The sequence below is a fragment of the Scyliorhinus canicula genome, chromosome 10, assembly GCF_902713615.1.
Source record: "Scyliorhinus canicula chromosome 10, sScyCan1.1, whole genome shotgun sequence".
Lineage (NCBI taxonomy): Eukaryota > Metazoa > Chordata > Chondrichthyes > Carcharhiniformes > Scyliorhinidae > Scyliorhinus > Scyliorhinus canicula.
The window spans coordinates 90,670,764-90,687,331 of NC_052155.1; the positions used below are offsets into that span (position 1 = coordinate 90,670,764).

The following is a 16,568-nucleotide window of genomic DNA, read 5'->3' on the forward strand; positions in this document are numbered from 1 at the left end:
ATCGACAACATGCTTAAGGAGGATCATCAAAATGAATTGCAGTGAAGGGGCTCACTGATGGCCATGGTATTAAAGCCAGATGAAACACAACGATTGTGTGTAAACTATAGAAAGGTTAAAGCAGTTATAAAGTCAGATTCGTATCCTATTCCTCATTTGGAAGATTGTGTTGAAAAGGTTGGACAAGCACATTTTATTACCAAACGTGACTTACTTAAAAGATATTGGCAAGCATCTTTATCAAACAGGGCAAAGGAAGTTTCAGCTTTGTTATACCAATTGGTCTGTATCAATTTAAGATCATGTTATTTGGAATGAAAAGTGTGGCAGCAACATTCCAAAGGTTAACCAACAAGGTCATCTCAGGTCTAACCAATTGTGCAGTGTACATTGACGATTGGTGATGTTCAGTAAAATATGGAAGGAGCATTTGGAACATTTAAAACAACTATTCGGTCAATTCCAGGAAGCTGGATTGGTGGTAAATTTGGCTAAAATGGAGTTTGCAAAAGCTCAAGTCACCTTCTTAGGCCCTACCATTGGACATGGTCAGATGGCTCCATGGAATGTGAAGGCGAAAGCTATTGGAGAATTTCACATACGATCGACTAGGAGAAAATTTCTGCGATTTCTGGGTATGAGCGGTTTCTACTGGAAATTCGTGCCAAATTTCAGAAGCGTGGTTGCTCCACTGACTGAACATCTAAAAAAACACAAAAAGTTTCAGTGGACAGCAGAATGTCAGGAGGCATTCGATAATCTGAAGACTGTATTAACCACCGCACCAGCGTTGATGACACCTAATTGTGCCAAGCCATTGAAAGTGGCAATTGATGCGAGTGGCATGGGCGTTGGTGCTGTATTGCTGCAGGTAGATGACAAAGGAATTGAAAGACCAATCAGGTACTTTTCTAGAAAATTCAATATTCACCAAAATAAATATTCGACCACCAAAATGGAGACCTTGGGCGGGATTCTCTGTTAGCTGACGGCAAAATCGGGAAAGGCGATTCGGCAGAGAATCGGTTCCAACGGCAAAATCGCGGCAGGCGCCAATTTGACGCCAAATCGCAATGCTCCAACACCTCGACAGCGGCGTCAATACGTTCCGGAATGCACATACAGTGGACACCGTTTGCATACCATTAACGGGCCCGACGGGGTATTCTCCTGAGCCTCCCCGATTCTCCGCCTCCAATGGGCCGAATTCCTGATGGCGCAGTTCACTTGTGTTTGAAAATTCGTGAAACCGCCGTGGTGGCTGCTGAGGGTGAGAGAGGCGGTACAGAAAGTGTCCAACATCGCCATAGTTTGCTGACAGTTGTGCTGCTGGCCAGGGGACTTCTGCTGGAGCTAGAGGGAGTAGTGGGGGGTGGCCAGGACGTGTGCTGTGGGGTCGGAGTGGACAGGCATGGAACACCATTGCCGCAGCCGGCAAGGCAGCCATGCAGCCAAGCACACCGCTAACAGCCCACTTTGAACTTAGTACCACGTGTCGGAAAATTCTCTCCCCAGGCACCCCCCTGGGTGCCCTCGGGCCCCAGCCGACCCATCAGCTGCATGGGCACCTTCAGCACAACCAGTGTCATCTTTTGGCTGGGATACGTGTGTAAATGTGTGGGGAGTGTAATGTCAGCCTCGCAAGTGTCATTCATGAACCCAGCGAATCTCGCACCATTTTTCATTGGAATCGATTGTGTTCCACACGGCACAGGTGTGAGCCTCTTAATAGTAGTGGAATCGGTCCAGGTGTGGCACCAGTTTTTCTGTCATGAAAGTCTTCGAGTTCTGCGTTGCCATCAACATTTAAATCTCAGAAATGGAGAATTCCGCCCCTTGGGTTTGGGCACAGGGGCTGGTTTAGCACAGTGGGCTAAACAACTGGCTTGTAATGCAGAACAATGCCAGCAGCGCGGGTTCAATTCTTGTACCGGCCTCCCCGAACTGCGCCGGAAGTGGTGTCTAGGGGCTTTTCACAGTAACTTCATTGAAGCCTACTTGTGAATAATAAGTGACAATAAGCGATTATTATTATTATATTATTATTGGCGTTACAACATTTCAACATCTATACCCGTAACAATTTATCTGATACAATTGTATGTCGGGATCATAAATTTGGACAAATTTAAAACACAGATGGAGTTTATTATTACAACCGGTTAATTTATGAATTCTCCATTTTTTTTATTCGTTCACAGGTATGGGCGTAGCTGTCAATGCCAGCATTTATTGCCCATTTCTGAGGGCATTTAAGAGTCAACCACATTGCTGCTGATCTGGAGTCACATGTTGGCCAGACCAGGTAAGGATGGCAGATTTCCTTCCCTAAAGTACATTAGTGAACAACAACCAACAAGGGTTTCATGGTCACCTCTTTTAGGCTTTTAATTCCAGATTTGTATTGAATTAAAATTTCACCATCTGCCATGGCAGGATTTGAGCCCGTGTCCCCAGAACATGACTCTGGGTCCCTCGATTGCTAGTCCAGCGATAATACCACTATGCCACTGCCTCCCTCCATGTGGCAGGAAGAGAAAATATGTTTGCTGATGCTTTATCACGACTATAACATGTGCGAAGACGAAAATGAACCATATTCATGTTGATGTTTGCCTTTTTTTAAATGTAAAAGGATATTATACGGAGTATAAGTATATAATCTGAAAAAATGTTTAACTTTAAAAGGGTTTTAGAAAAATGAAACTATCTGTTTACATTGCTTGTTCATTTTTTTTGAGGGGAGGTGTGACGATTGGAAGATATTAGGAAAATTAGTTTATAAATGTAGTGGTCAATTCAAGAGTTAAAAGCCTCGGGTTAGAATATGTCTGTATAAAAATAATTCTGTTCTGCAGCCTGGGTGGGTTCAGCAGCCTGCAGGTGAAATTGACTATGGAATGTGGTTTTCAGTCTGGGCTAATGTATAGTGGTTTTCCTGGGGAAGTCCCTGGGGAGTTAATGTTCTTTGCAGCCTGCAGAGATAAGTTGTTATTCAACTTGGGGAGATAAGGTCATTGCTGAGTGGAACCAAGGAAGGCACAGAGACATTCTTTTGAAAGCATTAGAGAGGGGCTGGTGGAGAAACCTCATGAGAGGAGGTGCCTTCTGATCTGCCTGATGCTGAGTCTACAATTCTCCCACAGGAAGACAGATTGAGATCTGTATGTGGGCTGGATTCTTCTGCACAGCCTGCTGCAAGAACACCACGGGAGAGGCAGCATGGTGGCACAGTGGTTAGCGCCGCGGCCTCACAGCGCCGAGGTCCCAGGTTCGATCCCAGACCCCGTTCACTCTCCGTGTGGAGTTTGCACATTCACCCTGTGTCATCCCCACAACCCAAAGATGTGCAGATAAGTGGATTGGCCCTAAATGGCCCCTTAATTGGAAAAAAAGAATGGGGTACTCGAAATTTATTAAAAAAAAGAACGCCATGGGCGAGTCGCATGCAATGGAGAACACCATTGACCTTGGGCGAGATTCTCTCCGGTTGACAGGCAGACACGGTCGGAGAATCCCGCCCTGTTTCTTTTCTTGTTGTTGAATGGGAAATTGAGTAGTTGTGTTCAAAGTGTAATTGTAAGCTGTTAGTTTTAGGAGCAAAGTTAAAAAGTTTAATATTGTAGTTATAATAAAGTTTTGTTTTAAAAATAATCATACAATCACTCATGGAACGAATCATTCTTTCCGCACAGTCTTCCAAATAAACTAAAATATTGGGTTTCAGTCCCATATCCTAGCTACTGGTAGGGTCTGGCCTGGTATCGTAATAAATCTCGCAATGATATCACAAAACATATCAGTTATAAAGATTGATTTTAAGGGATCATAAATATTCACATTTTCATAGTCATTAAGCTGTTCAAAAATTTTTTAGTTTCAGTTATTTATTTGATATCTTACCATTTGTGGGAGTTGAATGTCAGCGAGGCTGTTAATAAGGGCCTGACTCAGACCAGCTAATTCCTGTAACAAACTCTCATTGTGCTGCTCAATTAGTTTATTCTCCTCCTCAATTGTTTTCAAATTGCTCTCCATGGAAGTAATCTAAAAATTTGGAAATAATTTTTCTTAAATTACATAATGGGCGTTTTACAAATTTCACAGAAATACAGCTTTGATTTATTACTTACAATGTAGCACTAAGACGCTTGCATTTATTAATCTACAGAATTAGCTAGTATGTCAAGTTGAGTGCATTGATGTGGGTATCAGCTAAACCATAAAGATTAACACTTAGGAACAGGAAATGGGGAAATAGATTCAAACATTCAAATAAGGGAACCAAGTTCATAGCATTGTTTTGGGTAAGAGTAACAGGTAATCTTGTGTAGCAAATCCACTTCTCCGTAGAAACCATTTCTACATGTCCGGCAAAAATGCATGAAATGGTTTCTGGTGTTATGTTCAGCTCCAGTACTGGTTAACATTACCTGTGTCTGGAGTTTTATCATATCTGCTTCAATTTTTAAGTTTGATTCATTCAGCTCCTTAATCTCGTCATCCAAGTGATTTATTTCCTCCTCATTTTCAGTTCCTATAGGAAGTAAAGGCATGACATTTATTGATGTGAAATATATCCATAGATTTTTTTTTCTTTTTAAAAATAAATTTAGTGTACCCAATTCATTTTTTTCCAATTAAGGGGCAATTTAGCGTGTTCAATCCACCTACCTTGCACATCTTTGGGTTGTGGGGGCAAAACCCACGCAAACACGGGGAGAATGTGCAAACTCCACACGGACAGTGACCCAGAGCCGGGATCGAACCTGGGACCTCAGCGCCGTGAGGCAGCAAGGCTAACCCACTGCGCCACCGTGCTGCCTCAATGTATCCATAGATGATGCAAACTTTGAAAGAATATGCTACATGTTAAGTTTAACTCAGGTACTGCAGAACGAATGTTCTGTGCTGATTTCATTGACATGTGTGTAGGGGAGGACCCTGAATCTGCAGTTCGCTTTCTCCCATGAGATAGAGGAATGCTTTCTCTGCTCGGATTAGGAGGAGCTGCCAAATTCCCCCCACCAACCCCCGAAAATCCCCCAAAGGGTTCCATTTGTAATGGAGCTGAGATGCGAACCAAAGTTACGTACTTTATTCAGTAACAAAAGATTTGGATTTCCAAGTACTCCCCGTCACCACTGTTACCCAATTCCTAATTTTGGTGAGACTCATAAGCAATGATGTACCCACCAACTGAGAGGTTCAGGTATATATGAATCCCCACTCAACTGTGCCACTGACCATTTGTTGAGGTGAGCCATTTCTGACAAATAGGTAGTTTTACAATCTCCTTCCTGGATGTTGACTGCTTTTCCAAAATCCTCTGCTTCCTCATCTTTCTTTCCTCTTTTAACGAAACTCATTGATCAAGCTTCACACCCTCCTGGTATCTCCCACTTTGACTCGGCAATTACTTGTTATCTGCTTCTTTGGCATGCCTTGGGATATTATCCAACATTTACAGCACTATATAAGTGTAAGTTGTTGCTGTAGTATTACATTTCCCTCTTTACCAATCAAGGAAATCTCGTTGTGCAATGTGTACTGATTCTGGGTTTGAGCCCACCTTTGACGGCCAAAGAAGGTGCATTCGTTATGTAGCCAAACAGGTTCAGCATCAAACTGCAAATACTTCCAACATATGCCAATGGCAGGTGGTAAGAGTGATGGGCAATGCTGGGCAGCGATGTGATGGAAAGAACATTGGAGCTTCTATCATCACGATCTATAACTACAAACTGCAATATTCACGTTGCCATAGCAACATGAATGAATTGTAGTACACCCCAATCACCACAATTGGTACTCATTGATTTTTGTTTTTAAGTTCTATCTTGGAAGGTGGGCATTGCTGGCTAGGCCCATCCCTAATTGCCCTTGAGATGGTGGTGGTCGGCTTTCTGAACTGTGACAGTCCATTGTGTTGTTGGCATGGAAGGGAAAACAGGAGGAGGAGTCAGGTAAAACACAGAACCCAGAGAATTAAGGACTGGGGGAAGCTTTGTATCCATGAGATCAGTAAAAGAATGTCATGAATTTCAATAAGCATTTGGTCAAAATTATAATATAAAAGTATACGTATGAAGTTGTGGTGTTGGAAGATAGAGATAATATATTTTAAAAACTAGTGATCACGTGGAGTGCTAGACAGGAATGGGAGGGGCTATGTGTCTGAGATAATAAGCCAAATAAACTAATTTTAATTGGATGGTATATGTCTTCTGATCAGAATTAATATTTATTCTTACCGCTACTTGCCCTGAGCTTGATGGTCATCAATTCATCACCTGACAGTTTGCCTTTCTTTAGTGCGAGGGAAGCCCGGGGACAACCTGACAAACTGGAAACACAAAAACGGGATGACAGAAACCATTTTCTTTCAAAGAAATAAATTTATCAAGTATTTAAGAAGCTGCACAAGTATATATTGAAATGCTGAGCACTGTGGTGCAGATTGAATGAAGCTGTAGTTTCAATTAAGGGACACATGCCTTTCAGCTGTAGGTGTCAACTCTACTCCCTGTACACACACGACTGCGTGGCAAAACTTGGTTCCAACTCCATCTACAAGTTTGCTGACGATACGACCATAGTGGGCCGGATCTCGAATAACGACGAGTCCGAATACAGGAGGGAGATAGAGAACCTAGCGGAGTGGTGTAACGACAACAATCTCTCCCTCAATGCCAGCAAAACTAAAGAGCTGGTCATCGACTTCAGGAAGCAAAGTACTGTCCACACCCCTGTCAGTATCAACGGAGCCGAGGTAGAGATGGTGAGCAGTTTCAAATTCCTAGGGGTGCACATCACCAAAAATCTATCCTGGTCCACTCACGTCGACGCTATCACCAAGAAAGCACAACAGCGCCTATACTTCCTCAGGAAACTAAGGAAATTCGGCATGTCCACATTAACCCTTACCAACTTTTACAGATGCACTATAGAGAGCATCCTATTGGGCTGCATCACAGCCTGGTATGGCAACTGCTCGGCCCAGGACCGCAAGGAACTTCAGAGAGTCGTGAATACTGCCCAGTCCATCACACGAACCTGCCTCCCATCCATTGATTCCATCTACACCTCCCGCTGCCGGGGGAAAGCAGGCAGCATAATCAACCCAGCATACACCTCCCACCCGGCTTACTCACTTTTCCAACTTCTTCCATCGGGCAGGAGATTCAGAAGTCTGAGAACACGCACGAACAGACTCAAAAACAGCTTCTTCCCCACTGTCACCAGACTCCTAAATGACCTTCTTATGGACTGACCTCATTAACACTACACCCATGTATGCTTCATCCAATGCCAATGCTTATGTAGTTACATTGTATATATTGTGTTGCCCTATTATGTATTCTCATGTATTTTCTTGAATTCTGTTTAATTCCCTTTTCTCCCCATGTACTGAATGATCTGTTGAGCTGCTTGCAGAAAAATACTTTTCACTGTACCTCGGTACACGTGACAATAAACAAATCCAATGATCTCAACTGATATCAATTTAGAGTGATTTAAAGTTAGAAATTACCATTTGCTGTTTTGAAAGATACATTAAACTGTTTTCTAGTCTTTAATCTTAGACTGATGAAAAATGAAATAAGGATACGTTTGAACTAGATATAACCAAATTAGACATGTTTAAAATTGGATAATGTTATATCCAGTCCGTGATCTGACTTTAAAAATAATTATTACTTCACTTTTTTTTCTTTCTTCATTCATGGGATGTGAACATTGCTAACAAGAACAACATTTGTTGCCCGTCCCTAATTGCTCTTGAGAAGGTGGTGGCGAGTTTCCTTCTTGAAGTGCTGTTGTCTGAAGATGCACCAGGTTCAGTCTCAGGCATTGCCCCAAGGAGCTCCTGCAGTGATGTCCTATGGTGAAAATAATTGAACGCCAACAACCACAACCATCTGCCTTTGTGCTACGTCTGCCTCTGGTCTGTGGAATCAGGTTCATTTCAATTGACTTCAATTTTACTAGAGCTCCTCGATTCCGCAATTGGTCAAATGTTGCCTTGATATCAAGGGAGGTCACTCGCATATCACCTCTGGAATTCAGCACTTTTGTCCATGTTTGGCACAAGTCTGTAAATTAGGCCTGGAACTAAGTTATCCTTGCAGAACCAAATCTGAGCATTAATCAGCAGGTTATGGGCAGCACGGTAGCACAAGTGATTAGCACTGTTGCTTCACAGAGCCAGGGTCCCAGGTTCGATTCCCCGGTGGGTCACTGTCTGTGAGGGGTCAGCACGTTCTCCCCATGTGTGCGTGGGTTTCCTCTGGGTGCTTTGGTTTCCTCCCACAGTCCAAAGACATGCAGGTTAGGTGGATTGGTCATGCTAAATTGCCCTTAGTGTCCAAAAACGGTTAGGAGGTGTTATTGGGTTACGGGGATAGGGCGGAAGTGAGGGCTTAATTTGGATCGGTGCAGCTTTGTCACTGGCGGGTCGGGTACAGGCGGTTAAACTGAATGCGTTACCGCGATTTCTGTTTATTTTTCAATGCCGACCAATTTTCCTGCCAAAGGCGTTTTTCAGGGAGATTGAAGGAAGGATTACCTCATTCATATGTGGAGGGAAGGTGGATAGAATGAGAAAGGTGCTGCTACAGAGGATAAGGCAGGCAGGGGGTTTGGGTCTTCCGAACCTGATGTACTATTACTGGGCGTCGAATGTGGAGAAGTTGCGGAGCTGGGTCAGAGGGGTTGATTCCCAGTGGGTCAGAATGGAGGAGTGTTTATGCAGGAGGTCGGGACTGAAAGCACTAGCAACATAGTTCCGGGGAAACACTCAGGGAGTCCGGTAATAATAGCTTCATTGAAAATCTGGAGGCAATTTCGCCAACACTTCGGGTTGGGGGCAGGGTCAAAGGAAATGCCGATTCGGGGGAACCACAGATTTGAGCCAGGGAGGTGGGATGTAAATTTCCGGAAATGGGAAGAGAAGGGGATTAAGACGCTAAAAAAATTTGTTTCTTAGGGGACGGTTTGCAGGATTGAAGGAGCTGGAAGCAAAGTATGTGCTGGAGCAGGGAGAAATGTTTAGATACATGCAGGTTTGAGATTTTGCCAGAAAGGAGATACAGAGCTTCCCGGAGGAACTGACATCCACATTGCTGGAGTAGGTGCTGACGACAAGGGGACTAGAAAAGGGGGTAGTGTCAGTGGTGTACGGAGCTATTTTGGAAGAGGATAAGGCACACTGGAAGGGATCAAAGCAAAGTAGGAGGAAGAGTTGGGAGAGGTTATAGAGGAGGGGGTCTGATGTGAGGTGCTCCGGAGAGTAAATGCCTCCACCTTATGTGCGAGATTGGGGCTGATACAGCTTACGGCTGAAGGTGATATACAGAGCACACCTCATTAGGGCGAGGATGAGCTGATTCTTTGACGGAGTAGAAGATGTGTGTGAGTGTTGCGGGGGAGGGGGGTGGCGTGGGTTGGGGGGGGTTGGGGGGGGGGCACTAATCACGTTCTTTTGTTTTGGTCCTGTCCAAAGATAGAGGATCACTACAAGGAGGTTTTTCGGGTAATTTCCAAGGTGGTGCACGTGAAACTGGACCCGGGTCCCCGGGAGGCCATATTCGGGGTGTCGGACCAGCCAGGGTTGGAAACGGTGCGGAGGCAGATATCATAGCCTTCAGCTCGTTGATCGCCCAAAGGCGGATCTTGTTAGGATGGAGAGCAGCCTCTCCACCCTATGCCCTAGCGCGGTGGGGGGACCTGTGGGAATTCTTGACTCTTGAGAAGGTTAAGTTTGAACTGAGGGGAAGGACGGAGGGGTTTTACAAGTCATGGGCATTATTCATTATGCACTTTCAAGAACTGGATAATATCGAACATTAGTTGTGAGGGGATGGGTGGGAGGGAGGGGTCTGTGTGTATCTATGATTACTATGGGTAATCCCTGATTCCTTTTTGTCATTTGTTTCTGTAAACATGCGGGCTAATGTTTGGGGGTAGGTGGGAGGATGGGATCGTTGTTATTGTTATGGGGATTGACATATTTGTTGCTGATTATTGTTTATTGTTGGTGGGTGTAAATTTGGGGGGGGGGGTGTTGGAAGGATTAGCAGGCTGATGTGAACCACGTCATGAACACTGCTTCCATGATCAACAAATCCTGGAGTGGGATTTGAACCCAAATCTTCTGGTTCAGAGGTAGAATAATTACTGAGCCAAAATAACTCCTCACTGACTAGATGCTAATGTTGTACCAGTACGAGAACAGTTTGGCTTGTGGCATAATTAGTTCTGGAGCACGCATCTTCACCACTTACAGCACAGATGTTATTGGAATCCATAGCCTTTGCTGTGTCCAATTTTCTCAGCAATGTCTGGAGTAAATCAAATTGGCTGAAGGCTGACATCTGTGATGTTGGCAACCTCCAACAGGAGGCTGAGATGGACCATCCACTTGGCATCTTCAACTGAATGTAGTTGCAGACACTTCACCCTTACTTTTTGCACCAACATGCTGGACTCTGCCATCTTTGAAAATTATGACATCATGGAACTTCCTCCTCATTTTAGTTATTTAATTGTCGATCACCAATTCACAGCTTAATGTGGTAGGTCTGCAGAGCTTTGATTTTATCCTTTGGTTGTGTGATTGCTTAGGTCTGTCCATCTCATGTTGCTTATGTTTTAGCATGCATGCCATTTTATGCCATACCTTCTTCAGGGAAGGACTTTATTCTTTTATGTATGTCGGCATGTTGTACATGCTCATTGAACCATGTTTGGCCCACTGGCTTGATGATAATGGTAGAGTGAGCAATATTCCAGGCCATAAGGTGACAGACTGTTGTTGAGAACAATACTGTTGATGTTGATAACACACAGCACCTTATGAATGCCCAGTTTTGAGCTACAAGATCCATCTCATTTAGCACAGTGGTAGCCACACAACACAGTGGAAGGTATCCTCACTGTGAAGAAGAGACATTACCTAAACAAAGAGTGTGCAATGATTAGTTCTACTAAATACTGTCGTGGATGAACACATTTGTGACACCAAACTGGTGAGGGTGAGGTCAAGTCGGCTTTTCCTTCATGCTGTTTCTCTCACCACGGGCGGAATTCTGCCGTAATCGGCAGGGCGGGCAACTCTGGCGAGAAGGAGTGGCGTGAACCACTCCAGCGTCGGGATGCCCTAAAGGTGCAGAGGATTCCGCACCTTCAGGGGCTAGGCCAGCCTCGGAGTGGTTTGCGCCTCGCTGGCCGGTGGGGAAGGGGCTTGGTGCCACGCCAAACGGCGGCGAAGGGCCTCCGCCGGCCGGCGCACGCGCGGGAGTGCCAGCATGTGCTGGCGTCATCCCAGCGCATGCGCAGAGGACTTCATGTCCGCACTGGTAATGGTGGACCGCTACAGCTGCCAGTGCGGAATAATAGTGCCCCCATGGCACTGGCTGGCCCTTGGATCGGTGGGCCCAGATGGCAGGCCAGGCCACCGTGGGGGCACCTCCCGGAGCCAGATCCCCCCGCGCCCCCCCCGAGGCCACCCGCACCACCAGATCCCGCCGGTAAGGACCTACTCTAATTTATGCCGGCGGGACCTGCAAGAACTGGGCAGCCACTCGGCCCATCGCAGGCCGGAGAATCGCCGGGGGGGGGGGCGTTGCCAGCGGCCGCCGAACGGCGCGGCGCGATTTCCGCCGCCGCCAAATCCCAAATTCGGCAGTCGGCGGGGGTGGGATTCACGCTGCCCACCTGGCGATTCTCCGACCCGGCGGGGGAGGGGGGGCTGGGGGGGGGGGGGCTGTCAAAGAATCCCGTCCCACATGTATAGTTTTACAGTCAAGTTCTTCAGGACTTGGCCAGCTTGATCAGTAGCGACTCTATGAACCACCCTTAGTGATGGACATTGAAGTCCTCCATCCAGAGCAAATTCTGTCCTCTTGCTATCTTTAATGCTTTTTCCAAATCGTATTCAACATGGCGGAGCACTGATTCATTAGCTAAGGGAGGGCATTAGGTGGTACTCAGCAGAACGTTTCCTTGTCCATGTGATGACATGAGTCTTCATGGGGTCTGGAGTCAATGTTGAAGACTCAAGGTCACTCCATCCTTTGCTTGTATATTTTCTCTGTGTATATTTTCCAACCAGCGAGTGTCGCAAATAGAATCCATCATTCCGCATTCAGCTCGAGTGGCTCTGCAAATAGCTGAGCACTATGTTCAATTCATTCGAAAAGGGGCTACATTTTTCAGCAAACGCATTTGGAGTTATTGGGTTAATGCATGGGTTTAAAAAGTGCACAGAGATATTGGCATGTTAAGTGTTTGCAGGGAAACAGCACCAGTATGAAAATATATCCCATCTCAGATCACAACACTGCTCGCCTCTTGTTATACCATCTTTTAAGCTGCTCTGTTTTCTGACTCACCACTTAATATGAAACAAATGTAATGGGTTGGATTCTCCGTTGGCAGGATCCTCCGTTTTGCTGGCAGCGTACTCACGCCTGCAGATTTTCCGACGGTATGGGGTTGCCCACAATGGGAAACCCCATTAGCTGGCTGCTGAGACAGAGGATCCCGCTGCTGGCGGGGGTGTGCCACACCAGAAAACGGGCATGGTGGGGCGGCGAATCCCACCCAATACATTTCTAAATTTCTTAATTTGGTCATATGTCATAGTATTTTGAATAAAAACCAAAGTTAATCCGGATGGATGAAATTAATTTACAGCAAAGTATGAAGTGTAATGCAGGACAAGTCACCCAGTAAGAATCTATTCATTACAAATATGGCTACCAAGTAACTATATTTTTATCACAGGGTAACAAGAAGAATGCTTCCATACTAACCTTCTGTGAGTGACAAAACTGCCATTAATATGACCAGATCCATCACAGCCTGGTGTAGGACAAGTTGTACCTTCAGCTTTGCCAGATTTCCATGGGAATTGGGATCCATTCAGAGAAGCCTCCTTTTGTCTCTTTGCAGCTAAAGGGCAACCTGATGCACTGCGATGCGATGAGTACTTGCCAGATATATGACCTTGCCCATCGCAACCTATCACTGGGCACCTTAAAAAGACAGCAACAATGCATTGTAACTCACCTTATCTATTGACCATGGCATCAGGCCCCATGTAGAAAAGAGTTATTATACAATAATAGAATCACAGAATGGTTACAGCAGCAAAGGATTGCTCAGCTTGCCATGTCCATGCCACTCTTTGCAAGAGCAGAACAGAGCGAGAACCAATTCCCAGCCCTATCACCATAACCCTGCAAATTGTATCGCTTTGGATACTGAGCCGCTTGCCTTTTGAAAGCCACAATCTGACTCCATCACACTCTCAGCCAGTGCATTCCAGATCTTAACCAGTCACCACATCAAAAAGATTTACTTCATCTCGTCATTGAATCTTTGGCCATTCATATTATATCAACTTCCTTTGGTTCCTGATCCTTCCAACAATTGGAACAGTTTCTCGCTAGCTACTTTGTGTAGAGCCCTCATTATTTTGAAATCTCTAAGGAAAACAACTCGAACTTCTCCAATCTATCCATTGTAACTGAAGTCCTTCATTCTTGGAATTATTCTCATGAATCTTTCCTGCACTCTTTCTAAAGTATTCATTCCTAAACTATCGTGCGCAGAATTGTACCAAATACTCCAGTCGAGGCACAACCATTGTTTTTTTACACACCCATCAGAACTTTCTTCCTTTCATACTCTATGTCACTACTTATGCAGCCTGGGATTTTGCATGTCTTTCTGCCCTGTTTCCTTCAACAATTTATGTACAAATAATGTCTTTGTCCCTATACCACTTTCAAAAGTTCACCCTTGGTTCTCCCAGTTCTTCCTACCAAAATGCAGATTTGACAGATTTACAAACTTCTGAAGAGAACAATATTATCTCAATTACCTTTCAAGTGATGTTTCTTCATTTTTAGAGATGTACAAGCTTTTTAATGTTATTATAGGGCATATGAATTATTTTTATAAAGTGTATAATAGGTGCGTGGGTTACAGGGGGTAGTGGGCTGAAGGACACGTTGATAGAGTGAAGGTGGCAGGGAAGGGAGAATGACAGGGATAGGGGCTGGGTGTAAAGGGGGTAGAATGTTGAAGAAGATGAAGAGGAAAGGGTTTAGGGTAGTAGATATGAGGGGTGGGGGTAAGGAGAAGAGGAGGTATGAAGGGATAGGGGTGTAGAGGGAGTGTGGGGTAAGAGTTCAGGGATATGAAGAGGGGCTACATGGGAAGGGCTAGGGCAAGCAGGATAGACATGAAGGGGTTTTGGGGGCTAAGAGGTGAGGGGCTAGGAGGGTGAAGAAGTAAGGGAATTAGGGTTTGAACTGGGAGTAGGGGGGTGGGGTGAAGGGGAGTGAGGGGGTCGGGATGATTGACTGGTCCATTGTTTCCGGGAACAAATGTGGGCTTTCTAACATGGCAGCTTTGGCATCTGCCCACTACTGTCTCTGTCAGAGGCAGCAGGCTCGATTTCAGGCTGTCCCACCCTTCAAGAGATTAAAAATCCTACTTGCCAGCACTGCTATTGGGGTTAATCCTGACTCCTACTTCTCACCTCCAATGGGAAAATTCCAGCCCTTGCACCCAGGAATATTAATAAACAATCTGGATCTTGTTTGATTGTAATTTATTTTCTGCGTTGTTGCCATAACATCACTTTCCCATGTGGTAATTTTTGTCTGCAGTTTAATGTGTGGGCATGGATGCACTGTAAACCTAATTTTGACTTTATTTTATTACCTTTTAATCTGGCCCCTTGTAAGGCCTGACTATTTCTTACTCCAGTGTTACGTATTTCTCCCAAATCCTTGGTGAATATTATCACTTCTTTCTCAAATTACAACCTGGTTTCCATCACCCCATCAATGTAGCTTAAATCCTCCCCCATAGCACAAACTGAGGATATTGGTCCTGGCTCTATTCAGGGATCATCTGTCTCACCAGTAAAGGCCCGTAAACTCCAGATTGGGTCCCAATGTCCCAGGAATCCACAACTAAATCTGACAAAGGTGGTGCTGTTGTCTGATGTATCGACTTCTATTTTGCAGAGGCTGAGCACCAACTGTCAAATTATTTTCCTGACCTCCCCCTGGATCGTGTCCCCACCACCGAATGTCAAACTATTGTTTCCAGGACTTTTACTGATCTCACGCCTTCTGGAGATCTTCCCTCCATAGTTTCCAACCTCATAATACCGCAACCCCACACAGGCCACTTCAACCTCTTTCCAAAAGTCCACAAACAGGAGTGCCCAGGTAGACCCATTGTTTAATCCCATTCCTGCCCCACAACTTACTTCTCCCTATCTTGACTCTATTTTATTTTACCTTATCCTTCAGACCTACACTCATAACTCTTCTGACACCCTATGTCATTTCCACCATTTCCAGTTCCATGGCTCTAACTGCCTGCTCTTCACAATGGACTTCTAATCTCTCAACACTTCCATACCTCCACAAGGGCAGTCTAAGGGCGCTGTGCTTCTTCCTGGAACAGAAGCCCAAACCATCCCCATCCACCACTACCCTCCTCCACCTGACTGAACCTGTTCTCTTGTACAATTTCTCTTGTAACTTGTCTCACTTCTGCCAAATAAAAGGTGTGCCTATCGTTACCCGCATGGGCCTCAGTTTGTCTGTACTTTTGTGGGGCATGTGGGACACTCCTTGTTCCATTCCTGCTCAGGCATCCTCCCACAATTCTTTCCCTGTATAATCAGAACTGTATTGGTGCTGCTTTGTGCTCTCGTCTGGATCTGGAAAAATTAATCACTTTTGCTTCTACCCTGCTCTCACCTTCACATGCTCCATCTCTGACACCTCCCTTCCTTTCTTTGACTGCTCTGTCTTCATTTCTAAAGATTGTCCATCTCCATCACATCTGTTACGATGATGCTACCTTCCTCAACAATGCTTCTGACATGTTTTTTTCCTGAGCTGAGGTTCCCACCCACCCCACTTCCCCCACCCACCCCCCCACATTGTGGTCGACAGGGTCCTCAACTGTGTCCAACCCATTACCCCGTCTACGCTCTCACCCATTCCTCTGCCTCCCAGAACCATGATAGGGTTCCCCTTGCCCTCAATTTTTACCTCACCAACCTCCGATCAGCCTCTGCCATATCTTCCAACTCCAGCATGATGCCACCACCAAGCACATCTTCCCCATACCTTCCCTGTCAGCATTCCATAGGAAACGTTCCCTCTGTGACACCCTGGTCTGCTACTCTATCACTCCCAGCACCTGACTCCCCCTTCCTACTGCACAATCCTGTCGAGTTGCAGCAACTGTAACGCCTGCCCCTTTACTTCCTCCCTCCTCACCATCCAAGGCTCCAAACACTCCTTCCAAATGTAGCAATGATTCACTTTTCTTTTTTCAATTTGGTCTACTGCATTCACTGCTCACAATGTGGTCTCCTCCACATTGGGGAGACTAAGTACAGAATGGTTGGCCATTTTGCACAAGACCTTTGCTCATTCTGTAAGCATAACCCCAACCTTCCTGCCACTTGCCATTTCAATTCACCATTTGCTCTTATGCTCACATTTCTGTCCTCGGCCTGCTGA

At 45.3% G+C, this 16,568-nt stretch overlaps 1 protein-coding gene across 1 annotated transcript in view; it reads right to left on the reverse strand.

Moving 5' to 3' along the window:
- Window positions 1-16,568, reverse strand: part of st18 (ST18 C2H2C-type zinc finger transcription factor) — a 458,310-nt gene that overhangs the window by 21,523 nt on the left and 420,219 nt on the right. Inside the window, exons 21-24 of the mRNA XM_038809340.1 lie at window positions 12,819-13,040; window positions 6,255-6,346; window positions 4,434-4,537; window positions 3,904-4,047 (exon numbers count right to left, since the gene is read on the reverse strand). Coding sequence (XP_038665268.1) covers window positions 3,904-4,047; window positions 4,434-4,537; window positions 6,255-6,346; window positions 12,819-13,040 — 562 coding nt within the window. The remainder of the gene's footprint in view (window positions 1-3,903; window positions 4,048-4,433; window positions 4,538-6,254; window positions 6,347-12,818; window positions 13,041-16,568) is intronic.